Source organism: Dermacentor variabilis, chromosome 3 (genome assembly GCF_050947875.1).
Source record: "Dermacentor variabilis isolate Ectoservices chromosome 3, ASM5094787v1, whole genome shotgun sequence".
NCBI classification, from domain to species: Eukaryota; Metazoa; Arthropoda; class Arachnida; order Ixodida; family Ixodidae; genus Dermacentor; species Dermacentor variabilis.
The window spans coordinates 233,033,478-233,050,131 of record NC_134570.1 but is presented as its reverse complement, the minus strand read 5'-3'; the positions used below and the strand labels follow the sequence as shown (position 1 = coordinate 233,050,131).

Below are 16,654 nucleotides of genomic sequence, written 5' to 3'. Positions count from 1 at the left end.
TGTACCGCCGATGCCCATACCGCGACTTGGGATTGCGAGGCTTCGCCGTCAACGCACAGCGCCCGAGGGAAGGTGAACGCCCTCGTGACATCGCCGACTACCTCGCCGCTACTCAGTGGAGCCCTCGACGACCATCCCGTTCGCCGTCACCAGGTTGCTACCTGTTGCCGCAGCGCCGACCATACACCGGCCCAGCCCGGGGCCGCTTTGCGAGCCCATATCCGGAAAACTAAAAGCAGCAACCGATGGAGGTGCGGTTGCTGTTCGTCGAACTGACGAAGATCCTTCGCCGCCGACGAAGACGACAAGGAAACCATCTCGACGACCTAATGACGACACGCCGCCGTCCCGACGAAGTCAGGAAGCCAAGACTACACCGATGGAAGATGGCTTGACGACGCGACGTTCCAGCTTCAGTTCAACACGACGCAGCCGTGATCCGACACCAAGACCCAACTGCAACGCCAGACGAAGAACCACCGACCTCGACGTACTTTTCGACGGCCACGCAGTCACTGCCTTAGTCGACACAGGGGCCGATTACTCCGTAATGAGTGGACACATCGCCGCCCAGTTGAAGAAGGTTAAGACTGCATGGGAGGGCCCCCAAATTCGGACCGCTGGAGGACACCTCATTACGCCGACTGGAATCTGCACGGCAAGAATTACCATTCATGACCGGACTTACCCTGCCACCTTCGTTATCCTGCAACAGTGTTCACGAGACGTCATTCTCGGCATGGACTTCCTGAACCAACACGGCGCAATCATCGACCTGAAGTCGCAGTCAGTAACGCTGTCGGAAGATCAAGCGATACCGTCGGAGAGCCCTCGTAGTCACCACGCCTTGAGTGTGCTCGAAGATCAAGTGAGCATCCCGCCTCGCTGCAGCATTGTTATTTCGGTCGGCACCGAAACACCCGCTGACGTAGAAGGCGTCATCGAAGGCGACCAACGTCTACTACTCGACCGTGAAATTTGCGTCGCAAGAGGGATCGCTCGACTGCACGGAGGAAACACGAAAGTGCTGCTGACAAACTTCAGCCAGGAGTTCAAGCACATCAACAAGGGTACGACGATCGCATTCATCGAGGAAATACAGGAAACCAGCGATGCGTTTGTCCTCTCGGATTCTGTCGTATCTACCCCGACGACCGTAGTTCCCGAGCCAGACTTCGACATAAATCCAAGTCTCCCCGTGATTAAGCAGCAACAGCTCAGAAGTCTGCTTCGACGATACAAAGACTGCTTTTCGACGTCATCGAGGATTCGACAAACACCAGTCGCAAAGCATCGCATAATAACCGAAGAGTGCGCTCGACCACTCCGCCAAAGCCCTTACCGAGTTTCGACGCGAGAACGCGAAGCTATAAGACAACAAGTCGAGGAAATGCTGCGCGACGACATCATCCAGCCATCGAAAAGCCCGTGGGCGTCTCCAGTTGTTTTAGTGAAGAAAAAGGACGGAACCCTACGTTTCTGCGTCGATTATCGTCGACTGAACAAAATCACGAAGGAAGACGTATACCCCCTCCAACGGATAGACGACGCATTGGATCGGCTCTGCAATGCTAAATACTTCTCATCGATGGACCTCAAGTCTGGCTACTGGCAAATAGAAGTCGACGAAAGGGATCGCGAAAAGACCGCCTTCATCACGCCAGACGGCCTCTATGAGTTCAAGGTTATGCCATTTGGACTGTGCTCGGCGCCTGCAATGTTCCAGCGAGTGATGGACACGGTTTTAGCAAGATTGAAGTGGCAGACGTGTCTTGTTTACTTGGATGACGTCGTTGTCTTCGCCGCAAATTTCGACGATCACCTTAGGCGGCTTGCGACAGTATTAGAAGCCATCAATTCATCAGGGCTCACTCTGAAGCCGGAAAAGTGCCGCTTCGCTTACGATGAGCTTTTGTTCCTAGGCCACGTCATCAGCAAATCAGGAGTACGCCCCGACCCACAGAAGACAGCTGCCATCGCAAAGTTCCCGCAGCCAACCGACAAGAAGGCAGTGCGCAGATTCCTTGGCATGTGTGCCTACTATAGGCGCTTTGTCAAGGACTTTTCACGCATCGCGGAGCCGCTAACACATCTAACCAAATGTGATGTCGCGTTCAAGTGGGAAACGTCGCAGGCCAAGGCATTTCAAGAACTCAAACGACGCATGCAGTCGCCGCCGGTACTTGCACACTTCGACGAGGACGCCGATACCGAAATCCACACTGACGCCAGTAGCCTAGGCCTCGGTGCCGTCCTAGTCCAGAGGAAAAACGGAGTCTAACAGGTGATAGCTTATGCTAGCCGGTCGCTGTCAAAAGCGGAAAGCAATTATTCTACGACTGAAAAGGAATGCCTCGCCATCATTTGGGCTACAGCTAAATTCCGCCCTTACCTCTATGGCAGGCCATTCAAAGTCGTCAGCGACCACCACGCGTTGCGTTGGCTAGCTAACTTAAAGGACTCTTCCGGACGGCTGGCGCGGTGGAGCCTCAGACTACAAGAATATGACGTCACGGTAGTATACAAGTCCGGAAGAAAACACTCCGATGCCGACTGCTTATCACGCGCCCCAATCGATCCCCCGCCGCAAGATGACGAGGACAACGACGCCTTCCTTGGGATAATAAGCGCGGAAGACTTCACTAAACAGCAACGAGCAGACCCGGAGCTAAAACGCCTCGTCGAATATTTGCAAGGGAACACCGACGTTGTCCCTAGGGCATTTAAGCGCGGGTTGTCTTCGTTCACACTACAAAAGGACCTGCTCGTGAAGAAGAACTTCTCACCAGTCCGCACCAGCTACCTTCTTGTTGTGCCATCAGCGCTGCTTCCAGAAATACTGCACGCCCTACACGACGATCCAACCGCTGGGCAGCTCGGATTCTCCCGGACGCTGTCGAGAATACAGGAAAGGTATTACTGGCCGCGTCTGACCGCCGACGTCGCCCGTTACGTCAAGACATGCCGAGACTGTCAACGACGCAAGACACCACCGACAAGGCCAGCAGGATTACTACAGCCGATCGAACCTCCTCGACGACCATTCCAGCAGATTGGGATGGATTTGTTGGGGCCGTTTCCGATGTCAACATCCGGGAATAAGTGGATCGTCGTGGCGACGGACTATCTCAGCCGGTTTGCTGAAACTAAAGCTCTACCAAAAGGCAGCGCAGCCGAAGTGGCGAAATTTTTCGTCGAGAACATCCTGCTGCGACATGGTGCTCCAGAAGTCCTCATCACCGACAGAGGAACGGCTTTTACAGCAGAGCTCACCCAGGCCATTCTGCAGTACAGCCAGACAAGCCACAGGAGGACAACTGCCTACCATCCGCAGACGAATGGTCTCACGGAGCGCCTGAACAAGACCCTCGCCGACATGCTAGCAATGTACGTCGACGTCGAGCACAAGATGTGAGACGCGGTCCTGCCGTATGTAACCTTCGCTTACAACACGGCGGTGCAAAAAACAACACAGATCGCGCCGTTTAAGCTGGTTTACGGCAGGAACCCGACGACGACGCTCAACGCCATGCTGCCCCATGTCACTGACAAAGACAATGTTGATGTCGCTAGCTATCTGCAGCGCGCCGAAGAAGCCCGACAGCTCGCCCGCCTACGGATCAAGAACCAACAGAGGACCGACAGCCGACACTACAACCTCCGACGACGCTTCGTCGAGTACCAGCCCGGCGACCGTGTTTGGGTTTGGACACCGATACGCCGACGAGGTCTGAGTGAGAAACTATTGCGCCGCTATTTCGGACCCTACAAGGTCATTCGACGTATTGGCGCACTGGACTATGAGGTCGTGCCAGACGGAATTTCGCATTCACAGCGGCGCCGCGCACGATCTGAAGTGGTCCACGTGGTGCGTCTGAAACCCTTTTACGGACGCTGACAAACTTCCTTATTTTGTTGTTTTCTTTGCTACGGGTGTTTTTCTTTATTACTTTCATTTGTATGCAGCATCGGGTCGATGCTCTTTAAGAGGGGGGTATTGACACGTGTACTTATCTTTATCGGACGACCACGTTTCGCCACCTAACAAATGTAATCGCACAGCGCGGGACGCGCCTGCATGTATCCGAAGTTTCTGGAAAGTTATCGATGCTTCTGCCCGGCTGTCTGTTGTCGCCGAATGTTGTGTTATCTGATTTCATCGCGTGACGCGAATGGTGTAGAACATTGTGGAAGGCACGCTGGTCCGAACGATTAGTCTGGAACATTCGACGACTGCTGTATAAAAGCCGACGCGCTTGACTCGCTGATCAGATTTCCGACGATCGCCGACCTTGTTCGCCGCTATCGTTGTGCTATAAGTGTAGCCTGTTCTTGTGGGCACAGGTTCACCCAATAAAAGTTAGTTTTTTGCCTTTCACAGTATCGCTACTGTGTTCTTAACGTCACCACCACGTGACAATATGCTAAGCATTTACAGACAATTTAGACAAAGTGAAACTTCATTGCAGTTGGCCTTTAAAGTAACACTTATAACTTTTTCAAGAGTCTAATCAACGTCATAGTCAGAAAAATTACTGTCCGAAACATTCCCATTTGCAATTCTGTTCAACATTGCTTTCTGATCTGGTGGAGAGCCAGAAATTCGTATAATCAAGCCCCATGAAGTAAGGAAAATTAATGTATGAGAATCACATGAAGCACTATGTAGGCGCAGGCAGTGGGCTAAAGAAGGCAGCAGAATTGCAAGGCCTGGGGGATCACAATTGTGCATGCACCATTTCAGCAATCTTCGCACACTCGTCCCAAGTTTATTTTGAATAAATTTTACACAAAACGGAAGCCTAGACTTCACGTTCACACATCATATAATTTTCATTCTTGCAAAAGCCGATTCGTTGCGCCAATCGAAGAAAAAGTTGAAGTCACTTACTCGCCATCCCGTACAATGAGGAGGCATCCATCTTGACTGATTTTTTGCTGTTATGTTTTCTGCTCCAGAAAGAGCAAATAGTGCTAGTTCTCAATGTGGGTAACATACTGAAACATACACACAGCATTTCCACCCAGTAGCAGCAAAGTGTGGTGGGCGTAGGATTTTCATATGTTGCGTAGACAATTGTGCAGACCGCCGCTGAAGGGGTTACTTCTGGATACAACACCCATTATGTAAGTAGAACTAAGGTGCTCTGAACAGCATTACAAATGCGGTGCGCACAAAGAAGCAATCACAGAGCAGTATCTAAAAACTGAAATTCACTCTTGTGAAGAGAGCTGGAAGCAATACTGATGCCATAATCACATTCCTTTCTTTATATAACAGGCTTCCAGCAACTGTCAGGCCAACACATCCCAGGCAAACGTTGAAATTCAAGAGAGTGTTCTTCTAGTGCTTAACTTTGAAGTCTCGCTACTCTTCATCTAGGGTAGGCAGAGTATTAAGTTTAGTCTTATGGCGTTCATTGGATTATACAAAAAACATTGATACTGCGTCTAGCAATACCTGAGGAACTAATATTTTGTAAACATTTGCAAAACGTTAATTGAAAGAAGCTTGCATAAAATTAGTACCAAAGGAGACAAGCAAAAATGAACCTGAAATTAGAATAAGTGTGTAACATTGCATATATATATACACATTTTCGGCACTATACCCAAAGAATACCAAAAGATATACATCTTTTTTTGCGATTCTGGTTGAAGATCCATGTCTCCTCTTAACCAAAAAGGACATGTCACAAGACACGTGCTTTGTGTGTTAGCTATATGTATTGTCTGCATCTAATCTGTATCTATTTTTCTCTGTTTTTCTTGTGCATCTGAACTGCCCAGTCAAAGACGCTCAAGTTTCTTTGCGGGTGATGCTGTGCTCTGACACTTTTGCACTGTTCCCCTGCCCTGTGTAGTGAATTGCTCCTTACTTTACCCCAATGCATTGTTTTGCAGTGCCCATGGGTTTTCGACACCAGGGAATGCCACCCATAGCCGGCCAGGACCAGGGCCAGTTCCAGAGACAGGCGGCTGGCGAGTGGCGCAACATGGGCGACCCTGGCACGGGCAGCCAGGCACAACCACAGATCAGGGTAAGCCACTGTGATAACGCAGCTCAGGCTCATAACACGATGTTACCTGCCAACATTTACGATTTTATCATGTTGCAAACGACGACAGGCCAACATGTTATATTCATTTTATTACCGCACTGCGTGACTCTTCTCGCATGCTCTCCACATGCCATCTATCTGTCCACACTACAACACACACACTTTTCGCACCACCTGCTTGTTCGTTCCCCTCTCGCTGCCACACTCGCACCTTGCCTCGCCTCACCTGCAGCTCTCGGTCCACTTATGCCGCCACTCTCTCCTCGCAACTAACCCACCTCTCCTCATGAGAATGTGAAGCAGTACAAGAGGAGAGAAGCTGTGCCTCATGGTAGAGCACCAACTGGTCTGCATAGACAATAGTCCAACGATGTCCCATAGTAGAGTCACTCAAAACAAAGTCATTGTTCATTGTCGCCTAACTGCTTGACCATGCGATAAGGTCCACACCGCGGTGCCAACTCGGCTGAGACACTCTTTGCAGCATCACTCAAGTTGTGACTATCCAAGACCATGAGGTCACGGTCTTTAATGGTGGTTGAATGCAATGACAGTCGTAGCCATACTTCAGCACTTGCCAAGCAGCTGCTTGATGTTTGTGAGCGTGCTTGAGGGCCACTTCAAAGCACTGCTGGAGTTCTGCAGCAAAGGCATGCTGTGCCGCTGCTGGAGGCTCTGTATCTTCCTTGTCACCTACCTGCGGGTTCCCATGGGGTGCAGAGCTCATGGCCGTAACACAGCAAGGCTGAATTATATCCAGTGACTATGCTCTCTGGATATACTCTCTATGCTCTCTGGAATCATGGAATGGTACGTGCTGGTCCCAGTCTTTGTAGTTGGAGCAGCACACGCATAGGCACAGCTTAATGATGCCATTGTGGTGCTCGACTATTTGTCCCACTTGTTGGTATGGCTACAGTGCAACCGTCCGTGATGCCCCAGTGTTTTAGGAGATTGTGCCATAAAATTATAATGAAGGGTTTCCCATATGGCTTGTGATAGCCACAGGTGTGCCATGGCAACAGAAAACTGCAACCATATGCTCTAAGATTTTCATACTTGTTGACACTTGCGGATGGAAGAACTCTGGAAACGTAGTGAATTTGTCGATAACTGCCATTTGTGGACACAAAGTGCAGATGGCAAGGGCCGGTATATCGACGCTGAGCTCTTCATGAGAGCTGTGGCCCACTGACTGTTCACAAGACCCTCAGGCTCCTGGCGTCGAGCTTTTGTGTGCTGAGAGACCGCAAAACGCTGCACGCACAGTGGAACCCCAATTATATGACTTTCTCAGGACCATGAAAAAACGTAAATGCGGGCGTCATAAAATCCGAACATAAATTATGCCTATAAAAACACAACTTATTTCGCGTGACGGATTTACAAAAAACTTCAATGTAAACTACTAACATACTCTGCCGGGCTTGGAAACCCAAATTACAAAAAGTAAATGCGATAAGAATTAATGCTGCAGTACAGGTACCAACCATGCTTCATTCAAGCAAACCTTTATGGCACTCCACTGCCCACTGCCACGATTCCCGCCAGCCAGCGCAAACTTTAAAAAATAGTCGATAAATTTCTCTTGGACCTTGTTTCATCCATGAACCACTAGCTTTCGCTCGAGTTGGGCAATGCCCAAAAGGAGGTCCTCTGCAACATCGCGTGAACAGATGAAATTTCGAATGCCGTCTATGTGCCGTAGCACCTCGGCGAACGTGGTAGGCACAGGCACGGCATCTGTGGCGTCATTGTTCTCCTCGTCCGATGTCGCAGCGGTGTCGGCACTAGGCAAAGCCTCCTCGATGGCATCATTCAGCGACGCCTTGCCGCAGATCGCAACATTGTCGTTGGCCTCCACGTACTCGGCGAAGGCCGTGGTGAGGTTTAAACCCTCGAAATCGTCGTCGGCAAAGCCTGCATCGGCCTCGAGCAGCATCGAGGTTGTTGCATCCCCAGCAGAGGAGGCAGTCTCTCGCTTAAAGCCACAGTGCTTGAACGAGTTAGCGATTGTGCTTCGTGACACTGCATTCCACGAACTGGCAATAAAATGCATTGTGTCGAGCACAGTGATCTTTTTTTCCGACACGCTGTGCTCCATAGCCGCCAGCCGCCGCTGCACTAACCGCTTCTGGTACCCTTGCTTGATGCACCTAATGATGCCGGCATCCAGCGGCTGTAGCCGGCTTGTGCAGTGGGGCGGGAAAAAAACAACCTTTATGTTCCTCAGGCTTGACGTATCGGGTGGGTGACGCGGTGCATTGTCCACGAAAAGCAATATTTTCCTCGCCTTAGCACCCATTTTGTTATCCAGCTGCTGCAAAAAATTGCTGAAGAGCAAAGACATCATCCAGCCCTTTTTGTTGAAATTGTAGCTGCATGGCAGCATCATCAAGTTCTTAAAGCACCGTGGCTTTGCAAACTTTCCAACAACGAGCACGGGTACCCTCTCAGAACCGTCCTCATCAGCACAGAATAGTTCCATCACATGCTGTTTACTATGCTTGCCACCATGACAGCTGTCACCCTTAAATGCAAGGGTTTGCTCGGGCTGCATATGGTAAAAAAATACCGCTCTCATCGGCATTGAAAACGTCGCAGTGCTTGTATGCAGCAATCATCTTCGGCAGCGGCTCCATCCACTCGTTTACCATCGAAACGTCCACAGAGTGCTTTCTCCGCAGGAGCGGCTGTACACAATCCTGTTTTGTTTTCTAAAGCGATCCAGCCACCCGTTCGATGCCTCAAAGTCGTCGATGCCCAGACGCAATGCCACAAGGTCCGCCTTTTCTTCTAGAATGGCGCCGTCAACGTTGATTGCATAGCTCCGTGCTTGATGCAGCCACTTGACGAGAACTTTTTCTAACTGCTCATGCTGTCCTTCTTTTGCCACTTTCCGCTTCAGCCCGAACTTGTTGGCATTCTCCAGTACAGTTACGCTCAAGTGACAGGCTTCAAATATTACATTAGGATCCATTGTCTTGGCTCTATACCAAGCATGCTGTCTTCGCACAGTGCCTGTAACGGTGCAGCTGTAAATGCTGATGTCTCCGGTGCCACGAAAGCAATCCATGCGAAAGTGACCGAAAATATTACTAGCGGTACAGTAAAACCTCGTTAAACTGTACCCGTTTAAACAGTAGTTTTGTTTTAAAAGTAGTAAAGTCAAATCCCCGACTCAGCAGCCACTGAAAACGATGTGTTTTGTATCCGCATAAACCGTACCAGCTCATTGCATACGTGTCGGTTAACACGTAGTGTTTCCATTTTTCATCGCGCAAACATGGCGGTGCGTCGTCTCCATCGGGCGGCCCGGCAGAACAACAAGCCTCAGAGATGGGAACAACGGCCTCCAAGCGCCCTGAGCATTGTGGCATTGTGCAACCAAGGACTCGCGTCATGCCGAAGCTCGGATAAAAAAGATGCCGGGTGCTCAGCATAGAAGGAAAATTTGACATCATTCGTGCCATGTTCGTGCTATTGAACGGACGCTAAGAAGTCGGCACAGGCACACAACAGGGATCTGCTGTTGACTATGTTGTGTGGCATTTGGAATGCGAAGAAGTTGCTCAGCACCACTGCTGCAACCGCGAAGAGATGTCGGCTACAAGGTTCGACTTTTCGCCGTCGTTGCCTCTGTCTGTGCCGAAGTGTCGACTAGCAACAGTGATGAGGACAACACAGAAAGCGACAGCACAAGCGATTCAAGCCCGACAGTGGCAGAAGCTGCACGTTACGCCAGCCTCATGAATGCAGTCGTCGCAACGAGAACAGCACCCCTCAATGGAACAGACGCCCCGCAACTTCTGTGGCGCTACTACGCACATGCACGGAGAATACATAATGCCAACGAGGAATCTGCCATGCGAGTGTTTGCCAAGAAGAGGGGGCTGGCTGAAAAGCTGGCTCGCAGCTTCAGTAAGTTTGAAGCCACTGTTGTCACTGCTAGGCCGCCGCGACATCAAACGAAAATAACACTTTCGTCGTGCAAATTGCATAAATACTGCATGTTTTTTCCCGCTTTCATCGCACTCTCTCTGAGTTCTGTTTTTGACAGGTAAGTGGACGATCTCATGCTATTTCAGTTAAGCAGTACTACCTTTTAGTACAAACTTTTTCCGAGCTCCGGTCAACTACGGTTTAACGAGGTTTCACTGCAAAACAAAGCACAATGTCGTGCCTTTTTTTTTGCAGTATCGTCTTAAGCGAAGATTCGGGTATCTTAAGGTCCCAGGCAATGCTGGCTTTCGGGGCTCCATGCCGCTTTTCCGCTTCTTTGATAATATTCAGCTTATCGCCGAGCGACAGAACTGTCCGCTTTCGGGACATCGTGCGTCGCGTTGCTCCACACAACTCAAATCCTCCACTAAACGCTGGTCGCTAGGATTACAACGAAGAACACATGCAATAAACCTAGGCCTCTCCACGCTACCTTGCCGGCGATCTGCTGCTGGGAAACTGGAAGGAGAGAAACGCTTCCCCAACGCGACGAGAGGTGCCGCCGCTGAGAAGAGAGGGATAAAGTGATTGTGGAGAAGAAAAGGCGCTATTTCAGCACAGCGGGCGTTGCGGGTGGCTGCTGGTGGGGGGGAGAGAAACGCTTCCCCAACGCGAGAAGAGGCGACGCCGCCGAGAAGGGAGGGATAAAGTGATTGTGGAGAAGAAAAGGTGCTATTTCAGCACAGCGAGCATCACGGGCGGCTGCTGGTGGGGGAGAGCGAAACGAATGATGAGACGAGGCAGGGAAGAAAGCTGCGCCGGAGCGAACCGGTCGAGCAGTGTCAAGCGCTCCGCATGCGAAGAGACTGAGCGAGGAAAGGGACCCACGGCACTTTTCTTTTGTCTGCCGTTCCGTTCCGCTCTTCGCGAGGGTCGTCGTATAACGTGGGTCAGGCGTAAAATTTCATCGAATAACCGGGGTATTTAGCATTGCTTCTATGGGGACTTCGCCGGCACTGCGCTAATCCCTTGTAAAAACCGGGTGACGTATAGCCGGGGTTCCACTGTACTTTGATATATCAGCCCGCATGCCCAGCCAGACAAACTGTGCTGAGACACATCTCGCCTCAGGGTTTTGAAAGATCCGGCATGGCCTACAGTGGGGTGGTCGTGTGCCATATTCAATGTCAGGTGTCGGAGGTGATCATATAGCCATGATACCTTCTTGTTGCTTCTTTGCTGAACCAGCAGTCTGCTTGGCTCCAGGTCTGTTTTCTTTACCAGATCACAAAGGCGTTGATCAGGGTCCGAGCTTGGGAGCCTTGTACCTTATACGACAGTCCTCAGCTTTGAGAGACGGCCGTGAAGAATGTGATCTTAGATGAATCCCTCTGTGTCATCTGAGTGTGGCATCCTCTTTCAAGGCTACTGCTACTTGCTCAAATGTAATTTTTGCTTCAGATTCTAGAGCAGCAATGGGGAACAGTGTCTCATGCGAACTCTCACTTGTGGGGATGTGCGACTCTCCCGCATCCCCTGATATGTTGTTTTCCCGCATAGCTCCCGTCTCCTGCAATCCGGCTTCGCCACGTGGCCTGCGTCATGCCATGATGCTCATGGCGGTCGGAGGGGTTGAAGCGGTTTGTTGCCTTTCCGAGTGTCATGTGGCTGCTGCAAACAGATCCGCGTCGATTCGACACCAAACCATAACTTTAGTCACCAATGTCCGATGAAGCAGCACCGATTAGGCCTAATAACCTGGGTAGTGTGGCTGTGACCAAAATTTGTTGATGGCCAATGTGGTAACAGGCCACAAGCAGTTGTGGAATGCTTGCCGATAATATGTCTGTACGGACGGCTTATCAGTGATTAGTTCTGAGATCACGCATGTGGGTTGTTGAAACGGCGTGAAGTTTGTCGCCACGTATCTAATGTGATCTCTGAGTCTATCAGCAGCTAATCGGTCCGATCTTCACACATGCTTTTGCACTTCGTGAAATACAGTGGAACCCCGGTTATATGTCTCCCGGTTTTGCGATGACCCGGGTTTTATGACAGATTAGCGCAGTCCCGGCAAAGTCCCCATACAAGCAGTGCAATAAAAACCGCGGTTATTCAACGCAATTTTACGCCTGACCCACGTTATACGATGACCCTCGCGAAGCGCGGGACGGAACAGCGGACGAAAGAGAAATGCCGCGGGTCCCTCTTCGCTCCGTCTCTGCATGCAGAGCGCTTGACACCGCTCGCCCGGTTCACTCCAGCGCAGCTTTCTTCCGTGCCTCGTTTCATCGTTCATTTCTCTCTCCCCCACAAGCAGCCGCCCATGACGCTCGCTATGCTGAAATAGCGCCTTTTCTTCTCCACAATCGCTTTCTCCCTCTCTTCACAGCAGCATCACTTCTCGTCGCGTTTTCTCTCCTTCCAGTTTCCCAGCAGCAGATCGCCGACAAGGTAGCGCGGAGAGCCTAGGTTTATCTCATGCATTCTTCGTCATAATCCTACCAACCCGCGTTCAGCGGTTTTGAGTCGCGTAGAGCAACATGACGCATGATCTCCCGAAAGCAGACAGTTCTGTCGCTTGGCGATAAGCTGAATATTATCGAGGAAGCGGAAAAGCAGCATGGAGCCACAAAAGCCAGCATTGCCCGGGACCTTAAAATACCCAAATCTTCGCTTGCGACGATCCTGGCAAACAAAGCAGTGATATTGCAGAATGCCAACAAGATTGGGCTCAAGCGGAAAGCGGCAAAAGAAGGACAGCATGAGAAGTTAGAAAAAGTTATCGTCAAGGGGCTGCATCAAGCACGGAGCTCTGCAATCAACGTTGACGGCACCATTCTAAAAGAAAAGGCAGACCTTGTGGCATTGCGTCTGGGCATCGACGGCTTTCAGGCATCGAACGGGTGGCTGGATCACTTTAGAAAACCAAACAACATTGTGTACTGCCGCTCCTGCGGAGAGAGCACATCCGTGGACATTTTGACGGTGAACGAATGGATGGAGTCGCTGCCGAAGATGATTGCTGCATACAAGCACTGCGACATTTTCAATGCCGATGAGAGCAGTATTTTTTGCCATATGCAGCCCGAGCAAACCCTTGCGTTTAAGGGTGACAGCTGTCATGGTGGCAAGCATAGCGAAGAGCGTGTGATGGCACTATTCTGTGCTAACGAGGATGGTTTCGAGAGGCTGCCCGTGCTCGTTGTTGGAAAGTTTGCAAAGCCACGGTGCTTTAAGAACTTGACGACGCTGCCATGCAGCTACAACTTCAACAAAAAGGGGTGGATGACGTCTTCGCTCTTCAGCAACTTTTTGCAGCAGCTGGATAACAAAATGGGTGCTAAGGCGAGGAAAATATTGCTTTTCGTGGACAACACACCGTGCCACCCACCCGATACATCCAGCCTGAGGAACAGAAAGCTTATATTTTCTTTCCGCCCAACTGCACAAGCCGGCTGCAGCCGCTGGATGCTGGCATCATTAAGTGCATCAAGCAAGTGTACCGGAAGCGGTTAGTGCAGCATCGGCTGGCGGCTATGGAGCACAGCGAGTCGGAAAAAAATATCACTTTGCTCGACGCCATGCATTTTATTGCCAGTTCGTGGAATGCACTGCCGCGAAGCACAATCACTAACTTGTTCAAGCACTGTGGCTTTAAGCTAGAGACTGCCTCCTCTGCTGGGGACGCAACAACCTCGATGCCGCTCGAGGCTGATGTAGGCTTCGCCGCCGATGATTTCGAGGGTTTAAACCTCACCACGACCTTCGCTGAGTGCATGGAGGCCGACGACAACATTGCGATCTGCGGCGAGGTGTCGCTCGAGGAGGCTTTGCCTAGTGCCGACACCGCTGCGACATCGGACGAGGACAACGACAACGCCACAGATGCCGTGCCTGTGCCTACCTGTTCGCTGAGGTGCTACGGCACATAGATGGCATCCAGAACTTCATCTGTTCACGCGATGCCGCAGAGGACCTCCTTTTAGACGTTGCCCAACTCGAGCGAAAGCTCTTGGTTCACGGATCAAACAAGGTCCAAAAGAAACTTACCGACTTTTTTTAAAGTTTGCGCCGGCTGGCAGGAATCATGGCAGTGGAGTTCCGTAAAGGTTCGTTTGAATAAAGCATGATTGGTACCTGTACTGCAGCATTAATTCTTATCGTATTTACTTTTTTGGTAATTTGGGTTTCCAAGCCCTGCAGAGTATGTTAGTAGTTTACATTGAAGTTTCTTGTAAATCCGTCGCACGAAATAAGTAGTATTTTATAGGCATAATTTATATTCAGATTTTACGACGCTTTTCGCGGTGGTGAGAAAGTCGTGTAATCGGGGTTCCACTGTGCAGACTGCTTTTGTTTCCATTTCTTCTGTCTGTGTCACGTTATCACTTGGATTGGTCCCGTCGACCCGGACGAACCTTGTAGTGACAGAAGGGGGCCTTGACCGACGCAGTGCCTTTCTGCGAATTGCAGCGTTTGGGCATGTGTCTGTGATCCCCGCATGAGGCTGACATCAAGGAGCTCTTGCACTGACAAAGTCCACTACCGTACCAACTAGGGCAGCCTGTCCACGTTGTGCTAGACGCTCCTACTGCGAAGTGAAATCCTCACTTGGCCAGCATCGAGCACAAGGGGCTTCGCGATGCTCGCAACATATGGCACTGCGCAGGTCTCTACACCAAATGTATCGAAAATTTAAAAAAAAAATAATAGTAGATACTTGATTCATGAATTGAGTTATTTGAACATTTGCTATTCGATTCGATTCAGTGATATTCGAGTATTCAGACACCCCTACCAAATTGATATGTGCTAATTTAAATGTGTTCTGCTAATGTTTCAGTTCTGGTTTGATCAACAATACATCTGTCTAAAGAGTTACATTGCCGCATATACTTAGGAAAAAAAAAAAGAATTGTAACAGAAAAGGTAACTAGACCGACAAGGCAGCCATCACTGTTGGTTTCAGTTCATCCCAGCCCCCCCCTTCTTCGTCTTCGGTAGCACCTTTCTTGCTTCTTTATCTTCAGCTAGGTTACACTTCCCACATTTTCTGCATCACTCCTCTTGGATGATAACAAAGAATGTTGCTTATGGCCGCAAACTGCAGCTATCCATTATTTGTGTACTCCACAGTCCTGAGTGCCCCTTGTTGCACCGATAACTTCACTACTTCAAAAGGTCCAAGAATCTTCGCTTCACTGGCCGGTAGTCCTTTTCGAATGAGCACAAGGTCTTGTAGTCCAAAATCTGGTGTATGGCTTTGGCGCCGCTTGTCAAAATGAAAACTTCATGGCTTTTCTGTATCCGTATCACTCCTCAGAAGTTTTGCAATGCTCAGTTAGCATTAGCCTGTCTGCTGTTCCAAGCTCTTTGTCTGCGGTTAGCTTTGGAACCTCGCCATAGGCAGCAAAATACGGACTGCGTCCAAGACTGCTTGTACGAGTCCTGTTATGATGAGCCACAGCCGCTTCTGGGCAACATTTCCAGCGGCCATTAAAAGTTGGATACATCGACACGAATTGTTTCAAATCACATATCAACCTCTTCGCCATTCCATTTCCCTGCGGGAAACGGCGGAGATTTGTCCGAGTGTTCAGGCAACACAAGCTCGTCTGGTTGTGGCTGGTACTTGGCTTTGTTTAACTGGCACAAATGGCATGACCTTACATTGTTTTCAATGTCTGTTATCATGTGTTTTCATCTAAGCTTCTGAAAAACCTTATTGTATGTGCGCCAGAAACCATCGCGGCCACCAGACTCTGGAGTGTCGTGGTACAGGTGGAATATTTTTGAAACGAGAGTCTCGGGTACCATGAACTTTCTGTTTTCAAGACACAGGTTGTCACATCCTTCCCACAGCTTGGTCATATGAATCATCTCATGTGGAAGCTCAATTGCCTATTGAGACAATGCATTGGCGTCTGTCAGATGGCTGCCTGAACGATGAAAGATTTTGAAGTCATATTGTTGCAGGTCATTTATCCAATAAGCAAGCTTCCCTCTTAGTTCCGACATGTTCAGGAAGTAAGTCAAGGCTTGATGATCTCTATATAATTTAAACTTTCTCCCATCGATATATGACCGAAAATAGCGCACTGCCATTAAAACACCCAGGGCCTCTTTCTCGGTCATAGTATAATTAACTTGATGAAGGTTGAAGGTGTAGGAATAGTAAATTGTCACTCGTAGCTGCTGACTCGGGGAAGATTGTGTGTCTGTTTGGTTTAAGACTGCCCCAGTGCATTGGCTAGATGCGTCAGGATTCATCTCACAGGGCAGGCTGAAGTCAGGTAACGTAAGCACTGGATCAGACAATATTGACACGTGTACTTGTCTTTCTTGGCGACACGTTTCACCGCCTAACAAATGTTATCACACAGCGCAGGACGCGCTTGCATGTGTCGGAAGTTTCTGGAATGTTATTGATGGTTCCATCCGCTGTCTGTTGTCGCCGAACTTTGTGTAATCTGATTGCATGTATGCACAACGCGAATGGCGTAGAACTTTGTGGAAGGCATGCAGGCCCCAGCGATTACTCTGGAACATTCGATGACTGATCTATAAAAGCCGACGCGCTTGACCCGCTGATCAGATTTTCGACGATCGCTGAGTGTGTTCGCCGCTACCGTTGTTCTTTGAGTGTA

General features: G+C 49.9%; 1 protein-coding gene across 6 annotated transcripts in view; it reads left to right on the top strand.

The window, feature by feature from the left end:
- Nucleotides 1–16,654, top strand: part of Wdr33 (WD repeat domain 33) — a 236,654-nt gene that overhangs the window by 207,955 nt on the left and 12,045 nt on the right. For all 6 annotated transcript variants that reach the window (XM_075686980.1, XM_075686982.1, XM_075686977.1 and 3 more), the window contains one exon: nt 5,905–6,041. In XM_075686980.1, the coding sequence (XP_075543095.1) occupies nt 5,905–6,041 (137 nt within the window). The remainder of the gene's footprint in view (nt 1–5,904; nt 6,042–16,654) is intronic.